This window comes from Melitaea cinxia, chromosome 3 (assembly GCF_905220565.1).
Source record: "Melitaea cinxia chromosome 3, ilMelCinx1.1, whole genome shotgun sequence".
Classification (NCBI taxonomy): Eukaryota; Metazoa; Arthropoda; class Insecta; order Lepidoptera; family Nymphalidae; genus Melitaea; species Melitaea cinxia.
Genome location: NC_059396.1, coordinates 15,567,269 through 15,581,130, shown reverse-complemented (window position 1 = coordinate 15,581,130; position 13,862 = coordinate 15,567,269). Strand labels below are relative to the sequence as shown.

Below are 13,862 nucleotides of genomic sequence, written 5' to 3'. Positions count from 1 at the left end.
TTTAATAATCGATTAGGTACAGTACCCGGCCATAAATAAAGCACATCGACCTTTGGAAAGAGCTCTAAGTATATATTACCAATATTTTTTTATTAATCGATTACTCGTATACTTAAAATAATTATTATTTATTTGGAATTTATCTAAATTTATAACCACAAGATAGGTAAGTAAAGATATGGTAATTGATAACAAAATATTTTCTCTATATCCCAACAACATTCGACAGCTTTAATATAATTTAAATAGGAGACACGTGTTTTGTAAGAAAACACTATAATAATATACTCTAAGGAATTTTGATATCCAAAAATTTTTATTTTATTTTTGTACCTACATTGATAATTTAATACCCGTTTTGTCGGTTTATTATCTTCCGACCTCTTTTCTCTGAACAAGTGGACACTGAACTCATAAGTGCGGCAGGGTACGGAATTACGGCCACAAAAATGTTATAAATATAAATATGTTGTACACACACACGGTCGTCTGTTCCTAAGTGAGGCAACCCAGCTAATATGGCTAAATACTTTTTTTTGTTGTAATAATGTTGTAATAAATAATAATTTATTACACCCAGACTAAGTACGTGGATCGAACACAGAATCCCCGAATCAGAAATCAAGGTATAAGTAAACTGTGTCGAGGGGCTATAATAACCCTGCTGAAAATTCCAAATAAAGAACGATGATTTTTAAGGAAAATTATTGTAAACTATTGTATGTTTGAAACACGGATTCCATAATTTTCATACAATTTTCATACCATTTTTATCTGTTTTTATCTGGGCTATCGGGATCCAGATAGATCTATCTGGAATATGAATGAAGAAATGAAAATTTGAAATTAAAAAAAATAAAAATGTAAATAAATTACACAAAAAAAAACCAATCGCAACTCAAAAACAACGATATCACTAAACTTACCTTACTTGCCTAGGTTTGTAGCCGAACCATTCTGGCGTTTAAAACGTTTGACATAACACCTCAACAAAGCCGCAGTAAGGTTGAATCACATGGAATGAGATTCAATCGCTTCGCTTTATAAAAAGAAGTATTATGTGTTTTAATCCATTGTATAAATGTGATACCTAAGCCAAGAGTTTGGTTCTGGCTTATATTTATAAAAAAATCAATATAGTGTCCAAGTCCTAATACATTTTTTTTTAATATTTGGTAGTTGACTATAAAATTATATATTAAGGGTCATAGTCACTTCAACCTGTGAAGTTGTGAACTGAATGGAATGTCGAACAAAAACTGAATGTCGTCTAGCTAGCTGTTCAGTTGAAAGTTGTGTTCGGTCGCATAGCTATAGGAAATTTAAGTGTTTGGTTGAATGACGTCGTTCATGGACTAGCCATAAAATTAAACGACTATTTTAACCAGTTAGCTGCAGCATATAAAGCGACTACGGACGTGATATAGATAAACATTGCGTAATCCATTTGTGCTACTTTATCATTGATTTGTATTATTACTATTGTAGCTTATTATTGTAAACTTACATTATTTCATTAATGTGGTTTTTTAGCATTTGAATAATTGTTTAATAAAAAAAGCGTTTAAAAATTAAGTGTGATTTTAATATAGGTAATAACAGCAAAAAATTATCAGGATTTGCGCTCGCAGTTCCTTTGGAATGTTCTATAGTATAGTGCATATATCTATACTGTTGCATCAAAATGACGCCGCGTTGGTGCAACGGTTACAGCTATGGATTGTACCTGTTGCGCTGGCGGTTGCGGGTTCGATCCCCGCGCATGACAAACATTTATATTGGCCATACAGGTGTTTGCCGTAGTCTGGGTGTTTGTGCAGTCCTTGTGGGTCTCCCCACCGTGCCTCGGAGAGCATGTTAAGCCGTCGGTCCCGGTTGTTATCATATGATATACCTACACACCTGATAGCGATCGCTACTCATAGTAGGAAATATATCCGAAAACCCGCATTGAAGAAGGTGGTGGATTAAGCTCTGATCCTTCTCCTACATGAGGAAAGAGGCCTATGCCCAGTAGTACATTAGATAATATATTAATGATCAAAATGAATAACGGATATGTGTATGTCAGATAGGTATCATCTTGGTTTTCATAAAATAGTAACTTATGCCTAAATCCATATTAGTACGAAATAAAAAAAAATGTTACAATAATATGTAAGCTTTAATATATTGATTAATAATAATTACAATAATAATCTCACCATAATTATTTCTTATATTATATACATATATTATATGTATATTAAACGACGGATATCCAGCAAAAAAATTATGTGGTGTCATGGGACACCAGGTAGGAACGAAGTTCCTTCGGATATTATAGAAGCAACACAATTTGAAAAAAGAAATGTTGAATTTTATATACCTACATATATTTTCTAATTCATGATTTTTTTTTGTTGATTGGTTGTTAATTAAGTACATAAAAGTATTTAAGAAATTGAGTATTTTAGAAAATAACAAACACAGTAAAATAAAATAAATTAAACAAAATAATAATAATAATTCAAACTATTAAGTGAAATGAAAAAACATGGCTTTATTTATTTTTGTCAACAGTATAAAATTACATAAATAATTTTAAAAAAGTTTACTAGTAATATTTTAGTTTTACAAACGTCATATTATACAGTCGTGTGACTGATATTACGTCACTTCCGTTATATATTTTTCTTACGGTTTTAGTATCACATTTTTTTCAGTTCGTTCGCCCAGCCAAATGTCAAGCCTGTCGTAAGGAACTTCATTCCAATAAACTTTATTTCAATTAATATTTTTAACAAGTGGGTACCAATTACAAAATTTATTACATTTAAAAATAGAAATCTTAAACACATAAAATCTATAACTGACTACCAGTACATTATACAGATTGTAGCAAAAACGTCGTAGAAGTCGATAGAATGAAATATTACGGAAGGTTACGCGCGGCGCGAGGCGGAGGCGTAACACAAGGTACCCGCGGCGGCGATGTAGCGCAGCGCGGCGTTTCTCGTCGCTGCGCTATGGCGCGGTATTTGTCCGTGGCGTGGCGCACGGGTCAGTTGCGGTCGCGTTGAGGAAGGTTGAATCGGGCGCAAGCCGCACGCGCCGGTGGCCTCAGCACCGCGGTTTCGAACGTTCGGTGACCGCGTGCAGCTCGTGTCGACACCTCGTCCCCCGTGCCGCCGCCTGCACCCTCCCCTGCCTCCGCTCCTGCGTGCACCCTAATTCTCTTTAAAAAGGCCAATTTGATTTTATCGTGTCACTAACACCCCTAGAGGGAAAGCCATTTTCTATAGATCATTTAATAGGTTAGAATACATGCACTAACCTGCCTCAATTAGAAAATGTAGCCGAAATCAATTTATCGTGTCATCGCGTGACAATATAATTAAGTATTTTAATCTTAACTTACACCTTTAATTTCGTACGTTCTACTTTAAATTTTAAAGGTGAGAAATATGTATAAATGTTTACAGTAAGTAATCTTTGTCGAAATATTTCTGTGAAACCAATTAATTACATGTCTCTATTCATATAATCTTATCGGCGTCTGTGGGAAATTACAAGTTTTTAACGATATTTTTTAGTATGTTATACAACTTAAGCAATATTTACTTGCTGCTTAATATTAAAAATATCTTGTTACTAATACAAATGAAAAATTCCTTCTGCATAAATGTATATCACATGCTTTTCTAAAAATCAAATCATACTCGCCATTTTCATTTTCTAAAATTACGTTTTATTGTAATAGAGATGGCAATTTAATCGAATCAACGCGTTATTGTAGAGCTATGTTTTATAATGCTGTGATAATACGATAAAATAAATTTACTTGTGTGTAGAAGGGAAAAGCTGCTGTGTCAGATTTTTTGGCTTCATTATACAACAATATATAAATATTATAATGTATTACAGGTACTATAAATTGTTGCAGAAAAAATAAGAATAAATACTGAAATTAGATATTAAATATATACATATGTCAAAGGAATAAATAGTAAAAATAATCAGTAGATAAATCCTAATCTGTAAGTACGTTATCTGACCAACACAAAGATCGGACGAGTTGAAGTAAGTAGTTATTTATTGTGGTAGAGCAAGCACATTTTACTCAATTATTTTCGTCTTGCATCTACTTCAATTTTCTTACTGTTCTAGAATTTTAGATATAAATAAGTAAAGTCGGTATTTATAAACTTATAAATTTTATTATTTTTACATTCTTGCATTTGGCTATTATAAAATAGTTTAACTGTGTAGTAGAGTTTTTAGTACTTAATTAGTTTGAATGTATTTTGTTAGAGAAAAACTATACTTACTTAATAACAAATTACAGAAACAATTAGGAAGATACCCTGTAATAACTTATAAATCTTCTATGTATAAGCTGTTGGTTTTCTGAATAAATAAATTAAACAATATTATAGTTGTTTACTTAATTGCACTTAATATGATTATGTCCGAAATATTGACATTGGCAATTTCATTTACTTTTTACAAGAGTATAAATATGTAGATATAATATGTTAAGAAAATAATTTAATTTAAGCTCCTATGTTGAAACAAAGAAACTTAGTTGAGACAATGGAATCAATGCAATTTGTATTACATATTACAAAGATGAAATATTTCCTAGCAAAAAGTAAAAACCTAGAACACTTTCGTTTCCTATCGATCCGACAAAGTTCAAGCTCAACGCATAAAATATTACAAGACGTGCGTAACTGAACATTTACTTCCTTGGAATCAAAACAGCTATACTTCGATATTTAATATAATAATAAATAAACTAAGTATTAGCATACTTTATTATCAATAGCGACATTAAACGTAGTAAAAAAAGTATTGATTTATATTTTGTAATAAAAACTATAGACATAAAGAGGTTAAAGAACGTGGCGATCGAGTAGCAACAGTAATTACAGCGAGATATAATATTTAATTATTTAGTAAACAATGTTAAAAGTAGGTGTTAAAGTGATAATGTTGGAAATGAAACTTCCTAACATATTGTCCTAGACAGACAAAATAGAAGAGCGCGGGAGGAGGTAAGGTGGCGGCCAAGCCACGCACGCGCACTCGGCCTGAGAGTTCACACGCGCTTCGAAACCGCGGTGGGCCTCCACGTGTTTCTCCTTCCGCGCACCGCGCCCGCGCTCCGCTGCCCTCTCCAACCTTCAACAAAGCCGCGGTCGTATATCGTATACATACAATACGCGTTATACAATATATGTACATGCATTAAAATGGGTATTATTACTTTATGAGCGAGCGGGCATAACAACTTGCGATTTACCTGATCGCTTTAGCTATGTAGATTCGATTATAAACAAATTAATGACTATTGAGACGAATAAATAGCTGTGACTTTATCAGATCATGCTCCGATCGAACCTAAACACAGTAAATTTTTTCAGTTAACATCATATAAATAAACTTTTACAAAGATTTCAACAAAATAACGTTTAGAAAGAATAAGTAGGTACTTAGTACGTAGAAGACTCCATCGAGTTTTATATATTATATTTTTTTAGTATTATGACAAACGTTTCAGTTCATCATTTATAGCACACACACAAAGTTATGTCTTCAATATCAGGCAAGTGTGTGTGCCGCGTGGATGTAGGATAACCATATCTACGAAATATTTTTACGGACGTCAGACTTAAAGATAAAACAATTATATTTATAACAGTAAAAAATCAAACAAGACTATATTAGTTTTGTTTTATAAATTAAAAGAAAGAAAACTTAGTCAAAGAAAGAATAAATTAAAAAAAAAATTAAGTGGGTTATTATTATAATATATGGTTTATACTGTTTCGTGGTTTATTATAAAAAGGTTAATCGAGCCTTGTCAAATCCAAAGAGAAATCGAACAGAGCAAAAGATTAAATATCTTGACTCGAGTTGATATATAAAATCGTAAGTGTTAAAAAATTGGTTCACCTATAAATAAACGATCGGTCCTCGCTTCACCGGAATGTAAGGTACCCTACGTAGAGGAGAGCGGAGGACAAATGCGCTGCTGTTCGACAGTGAGCTCGCTCGCGGATTCCGCATTCAGCCGCGGACCGTCCGTGAGACGCACGCCGCACGCCGCTCGTACCGCTCGCACTCGCACAACCTACACCAACACTGACGCCATTGACACTTGGAACAAATCATCGTCAATAATCGTCATTGAACATGATAGGTGAGAAATATTTGTTGTTACTATCTCGCCTTTGTCCGTTTTGAGTGTGATTTTTATTTAAAAGAAAACTAGAATTATTTTCAGTTTATGATAGGTTTTTGTAAGTGAAATGCTCATTTGAAGTTTGATTTTGTCATTTTTATGAGAATATTGCTTTTTAGACAAACGATTAAAAATTGATAAAACGTAATACGTAAGATTCAAAATGAAAGTTAGTTTATTTTATCTTAAAACAAAATTTTATTATTAATCATATAATTGTGTAACCTAATTAACGCGATACCTTCCTAAAAGTACAGCGATATAAAATAAATATAAATAATATAAATGGTGAGGATGTAATGAAAGTGGGGGCAGAGCGAGCGGGTGAGCGCGGCGCGGGGTGCAGTGCGGACACGGGGTCGGTGGCCCAAACACGTGGAGGCCCACCGCGGCACTATCTGTTCGAAACCGCGGTACGGGCCTCCACGTGCTGCCGGAGGACATTCACTTTGCCTCGTTCCGCGCTCCCCCCTTTCAATCCGCGCCCCTATGTGGCCGTAGTATGTGCATCCTGATATTCCTGATCGCGCATACCATCCACAACAGACATTGTACTGTGAACGGTCGTCGCGATAATACGTCGACAGAAAAGCCCACCACTAATTAGTTAATTGTGGTTGTTCGTAACATGAATAATTTGTCAACTCCATTTGAAATTTTGAATTATTCGACAGGTGAAGAGGAACGTGAACACCAATGTAAGGAATGCGGGCTAAGGCTTTCGACTCGAAGTGCATTGACGGCTCACACGCGCTCGCACAGGGTCGCCGCCGACGCTCACAGATGTGATGTCTGTCACAAAACTTTCGCTGTGCCTGCGCGCCTGGTGCGCCACTATAGGACGCACACCGGCGAGCGCCCCTTCGAATGCGAGTACTGCCACAAGATGTTCAGTGTCAAGGAAAATCTTCAAGTGCATCGACGAATTCATACTAAGGAGCGCCCGTATAGATGCGCTGTTTGCGGAGCTGCCTTCGAACATTCCGGTAAATTGCATCGTCACGCTAGAATACATACCGGTGAGAGGCCGCACGCGTGCCCGCATTGCCACAAGACATTTATACAATCAGGACAATTAGTAATTCATCTCCGAACGCACACCGGCGAAAAGCCTTATCGTTGCCCGGCGGCCGGCTGCGGCAAGGGGTTCACGTGCTCTAAGCAGCTCAAAGTACACTCCCGTACTCACACCGGGGAACGTCCCTACACTTGCGAGATTTGTCTCCGTGATTTCGGTTACAATCACGTGTTAAAATTGCACCGTTTTCAACATTTCGGCGAACGTTGCTATCGTTGTACGGTGTGTGATGGAACCTTTAACACAAAGAAACAAATGGAAGCTCACATATACAAGGAGCACGGCGCGGAGACACCTCGAGCCCCGTCGACGACGACGCAGTACACCGTGCCGCTAGTAGTAAAAGGGAACGTGATGTGCGACATCGTGGAAGCAGCGCTGCAACAACTGCCCCCCACTCCGCCCAGCTCGCCGCCCTCGCCGCCCTGCCCAGCGCCTAGCGCCGTCCAGACCTCACCACCATCGCTCATTTCGCCGGCTCCATCTCCTTCGCCGCCCGCAATGGGCACGTCCAGTCAGACAGTCATGACTCTCGCTCCTTCCTCGCTTCCACCCCGAAAACGGAAAATCATTCCACAAGTAGAATCTGTGCAGGCGGAGTCGATAGTTCGTCACACGTCTGTTATACAGTTCGCTCCGGCGGCTTCGGATTCTTCGTAGCATTTGTTTGTAAAGTTTTTTCAATAAATTCTCGTTCAAGTTAGCTAATATATAAGGCTTGATTCTAATCGAAGGCTGTAAGATGACTGTATGAATCTGTAGTTATAGTTTAGAAGAGCAAATGACGATCGTCATCATTATTAGTGCGGTGAGCTAGATTTGATGTTTTTGTAATGCTGCAATGACGTATTGTTTTAAATTTTAATCTTGAAAAAGACTAATTAGATGTTTAAACGTATTTGTGCGGTCAATATTATGTAATAGAATAAGTTTTGTATTTATCTACTATGTGTTACTATTCTTAAGTAAAACAATTTAAGTTAACAGATTGTTTTTATTCTTTGTTTCCTTCTTTCATTTAATTCACTTCATTAGCATTTTTTAAACTAATGATTCTGTAATAATCTATGCAAATATGTCTAGAGTTTTTAAGTTGGTGTACTATAATTTAAAATCTTAATCATTAATAAAAAAATATTTCCTTGAAATAAAATGACACAAAATAATTCTTAAATATAATATAATTAAGTAGTCAGTATTATTAACATTAAAAAATATTACCTATAATAAATGAATGAATATTTTAATTTAGTACAATTTTTACTCTATAAATACCTAATTTTTTGAAAATTATTTGACAAACAAAATACTAAAATATCCCACTACTGGGCATAGGCCTCTTTCCCCATGTAGGAAAAGGATCAGAGCTTAATCCACCACGTTGCTCCAATGCGGGTTGACGGATATATACTATGAGTAACGATCGCTATCAGGTGTACATGATAACAAGCGGGACCGACGGTTTAACGTGCTCTCCGAGGCAAGATAGGGAGACCCACAAGGACTGCACAAACACCCAGACCACGGCAAACACCTGTATGGCAAACAAAATAATAATTTTAAGAAATATTTGAGCTTGAGCTGTAACCCCTAAAGTATTAATTGAAAACCTGTAAGTATTGAACTGTTTCGAACACGTAAACAAAAGATACAAGTAAATATTTAAAAATTCTTCAAAAAAAGCAATGATCATCATTAGGTGGTAGACATCTATTTTTTCTTCTATACTAATAAATGGAGAGCCGGTTTTTTTGTTCGATTATACTACGAAAAACTACTGAACCGATCGGTGTAATACTTATAGATACCATAAGATGCAGCGTGTTTCGGAGAAGGTTTTAGTAGGTATATGATAATTATGTCGGTTGTTACCTACTTATCGTGTAAAAAATATGGACGTGCAGAAGTCGCTAGTGCAATATACATATAACATTTGTTTTAATGACAGCTGCCATATAAAAATAATCTATACGGCGTATTAGAAATACTTGAAGTTAATATGTCACTATTAATAATAAAAAATCCGACTACGATTTACATCGACAAATATATAGTACCTACAAATATACATTAATAAGCATAATTTAAGACTAGTCTTCAGATCTTGCTTAAATTTAAAAGGGATGACACGACGAGCATCAACTTTTGAATAAAAAAAAAAACATTAAAATCAATACACCCAGTTAAAACATAGACAAAAAATACAACTCCTCCCTTTTTTAAGTCAGTTAATAAAAAAACGAAAATTATAAGTGTTCATCACTTCAACCTAATAAAGTCCATCGCTGCCATCACTGCTGGACATAGGCCTCCACAAGTTAGCGCCATAATGGCGTGAACTCGTGTGTTTTGCCCATAACCACCACGCTGGGCAGCCGGATTGGTGACCACGGGGCTGGCTTTTTCGCACCGAAGACGCTGCTGCCCGTCTTCGGCCTGTGTATTTCAAAGCCAGTAGTTGGATGGTCATCGCGCCTTCGATCGGCTTTTTAAGTTCCAAGGTGGTAGTGGAACTGTGTTATCCCTTAGTCGTTTCTTACGACACCCACGGGTAGAGAGGGTGTAGCTAAATTCTAGCTACCGTAACCACACAGCAGATATATACCCAAGTGTTACTTGTAACATCGTTGTAGTGGCGTAGCGTGGTTGTCGACCGCCCGGGGCGGAAGAGCATTTTGTGATATTCCAATAACCGCTTTTTACTAAATGCATATGGATGGATACAATACGCGGTACATATGAGTAAATAACATTTTTTACAATTTTTGTCTGTCTGTCCGTTTGTCCCGCCTAAAAATTTTTAAATTTTTTTGGTGGGTCTATTTTTGGCTTGTCGCTTTTTTACGTGGTTCCAAAGTCAACAACGATATTTGTGGGGCTAGAATAAGTATCATAGAAATAAGTATTGACTAGCCCGTTGGCGTAGTATGTAGTGCTTTCTGTGCCGCGGGTTGCGGGTTCGATTCCCGCCTGAGTCTGGGTGGAATATTTGTATTTATATATTTCACGCTTCAGCTTGTAATATCCCACTAATGGGCATAGGCCTCTTTCTCCGTGTAGGAGAAGTATCAGAGCTTAATCCAACACGCTGCTCCAATGGGGGTTGGCGGATATATTCCCTACTATGAGTAACGATCGCTATCAAGTGTACATGATAACAACCGGGACCGACGGCTTAACGTGCTTCCCGAGGCACGGTGGGAGGACAAGGACTGCACTCTGTGTAACATTTACAAATGCTGTCTATTTTAACCACAATGATCCAAAATTACTATACTTAAGTATTCAGTATTATACATATATATATAAATATATGTAATATGTATATATTACATATATATAAACATATGTAATATGTATTTATTACATATATTTTACCCGCTGTAAGAGAGTGTAACAGGACTAACAAGCGTGTAAATGCTCGAAGCTCTGGTCGATTACTACGAGTATCAAGCCGACACTTTTTGCTATCCTAGCGTCTGGAAAGTAAAGGTACGAAAAACTACGTTATTATGGAGAATCAGTGAAAGAGTATCCTGCGGTAAGCAATAAATAATAGAACGAAGAGAATAAGAGTCGGTATACCGATGAAAGGTATTTAGCAGTCGTAGAGTCGTTGACGAAGGAAGTGCGTTGAGTTGATAAATATTTGGGTGACTAAAGTAGTTTGTAAAACGTTAGTTTACTGAACCTCAAATATGCATGTTTACAATATTTATTTAGTAAATATAACCGCGAAAGCCGTTATAAAAATATTTATACTGATTTTATATTAATGATTATTAAAAAAGATTTGGTGGTAGTTAATGTAAGTGCGAGAAAAAAATATTATAAAACTTATTAATTCATTTAAGTTTACAAATGTTCGGTAATATCGCCTGCAATCATCTTTCCATAGACTTTTTACATATTAAGAAATAATTTTCCTTACCTCAATATCCTAGTGGTTTAATATATTTTATTATTATTACAACTAATTTGTTTTACCTGTGTCGAAAACAAGATGGCACAATCGATGCAATGTGAAGTTAAGAAAAAATATTCAAAACGTTAATATAACGATAATTAACATTAATCTTGGTACGTCAAGTCATAGTTCATAATTATTAAAATTATATTTGTAGGAACTGGATTATAAATCACAAACATAATTATTATTTTGAAATTTCAAAGTCCTGCTGTTGAGGACAATAGTTTTGTATTCTGTGTCGCATGTAGAACTTATAGATATATTTTTAGCATCGCGAAGGTTACCTTTATTTTTTATTAATACTAAACTAGCGACTCGCCCCGGTTTCGTACGAATACTACATATAAAGAAAAAAAAGTTCTAAGCGACAGCGAGGAGCGAATCCCTTCATCAGTGTGAGGTCCGTGATCGAATTTAATTTCGCGCGAATTTTCATCATCGGTGATAATATCATCACTCATCATCATCACTTTAGCCTATCACAGTCCACTGCTGGACATAGGCCTCAATATAGTAAAAACAGTAAAAATACTACAGTATAACTGTAAAAATGGCGCGAACTCATGTGTTTTGCCCATAGTCACCACGCTGGGCAGGCGGGTTGGTGACCGCAGAGCTGGCTTTATCGCACCGAAGACGCTGCTGCCCGTCGTCGACCTGTGTATTTGGAAGCCAGCGGTTGGATGGTTATCCCGCAATTGGTCAGCTTTAACAGTTCCAAGGTGGGAGTGGAACTGTGTTATCCCTTAGTCGCCTCTTACGACACCCACGGGAAGAGAGGGGGTGGCTATATTCAGTACTGCAGTAGCCACACAGCAATGATGGTGATAATATATCTAATACTATTAAACGAGCAATTCTAATGTATATATAGAATCTGAATTTTGGGAATGGCTTGGAGCCATTCGATTTTTATGAAATTTAGTATGCAGGGGATTTCGGGGGCGATAAATCGATATAGCTGATTCATTTTTAGAAAATGTAGTTTTATCCCTGTTTTTAGGCAAAGAAAAAATGGCTACAATATCGTTAGAATGCGAAGGTAAATTTCGCAAATGTCAATATAGTTGTCATAGCTCGGGTGGGAAATCGGCCGGTCGGGATCGACCGAGTAGACCATTGTTCAAACCTCATGTCACCAGATCGATTACTTTTTCCTTTTTTTTTTTCTAATTGCACTCATGATTTTTTATTTAAATAGACAGTTCATATTTTTTATTATTATGTCTTTAAATTCGAAAAATGTTAATCATATTTTTCAACCGACTTCAAAAAAAGGAGGAGGTTACTCAATTCGACCGTATATATATATATATATATATATATATATATATATATATATATATACGGTCTATATATATATATATGTTCGGGAATAACTGCGTCGTTTATGAACCGATTTTGATAATTCTTATTTCGTTGGAAAGGAGATATCCCTAGTTTGGTACTATGATAAGAAAACCAGGATCTGATGATGGGGTCCTAGAGAAATCGAGGGAAACTCTCGAAAAGCCGCATAACTTTTTACTGGTTGAAACAATTTTGATGATTTTTTAATTCAATTGAAAGCCGATGTTTATCACGTGGTCACATTTAAATTTCATCGAGATCTGATTACAACTTTTGGAGTAATCTTTGATAATGCGTATTTACTCGACAATTTTTTTGTCTACCTACATTGTATTACTTGTCGATATAATTGACGGCGGTTTTTCTTCGTTTGCCTGCAAACACAAATAAATCAATATGTAATTCGTATTTAAATATGATTTTCAAAAAACACGATTTATTAAAAATAGCGAGCTAAGCTCGGTCACCCAGGTACTATGTATCATATATACGATAATATAGATATACTTTTTGATTTTCAATTAAGTTTGATGAATAATCAAAAATTAATTTATAATACACTTTAACTGGCGTTTATTTTAAGTGTTTTTATGTCAATGTTTTATGGATTGCATTTTTTTCCACTAACTAACAATCTAATATCGAAGGGTCACATTGTTCTTGGTGTACCTATATTGCTTATAGTGATTAGTATAGCCTATATTGTCCTGAAGCTGGAAACAAGAGTAGAAAGTTCATCATCCTCATAGATAACAGAAATTAAAATACAAACAAACAATACCTATCTAATCTTTTAAATTGGTATTAGATGTCGTCTGTTGCCAAGTAGGATTTTTTTTTTTTGTAATTTACTTTACTTATGGCAATAGAGATATATGTATTTATAAAACTAAAAATAGAAATATGAATGTGCATGCTATACCTGATCTGTCTAATCTTCTTAGTAGCGTAAATTTGTATATATTTTCACTAAAAAGCTAAAAAAAGAAGTATGTATATTTAGGTACTATAAAAATAAAAAGGCTACTTATTTAATAAATCAAGGAAATAATAACAAATAAGTAATATCAATGAACCTAAAACTAAAAACCTTAAATATATATATATATATTATTAACTCTGGCCGAAAAATTAGTTCTTAGCGAAATCTCCGAAACTATAACAGCTGAATTGAAGAAATTTGGCAGGTAGGTTTCTTATAGGACGTAGACATCTGCTAAGAAAGGATTTTACGA

At 35.4% G+C, this 13,862-nt stretch overlaps 1 protein-coding gene and 1 long non-coding RNA gene across 2 annotated transcripts; both read left to right on the top strand.

Moving 5' to 3' along the window:
* Positions 1-3,024: 3,024 nt before the first annotated feature.
* On the top strand, positions 3,025-4,412 carry LOC123669226. Its single transcript, XR_006745712.1, has 2 exons — positions 3,025-3,437; positions 3,907-4,412. It is a non-coding gene; the product is annotated as an uncharacterized LOC123669226 (long non-coding RNA).
* A 1,753-nt stretch (positions 4,413-6,165) lies between these two features.
* Positions 6,166-8,291, top strand: LOC123669600 (Krueppel homolog 1-like). Its single transcript, XM_045603199.1, has 2 exons — positions 6,166-6,187; positions 6,904-8,291. Exons 1-2 carry the CDS (start codon positions 6,181-6,183, stop codon positions 7,965-7,967), a joined length of 1,071 nt encoding a protein of 356 aa, XP_045459155.1. The 5' UTR covers positions 6,166-6,180; the 3' UTR covers positions 7,968-8,291.
* Positions 8,292-13,862: the final 5,571 nt, after the last annotated feature.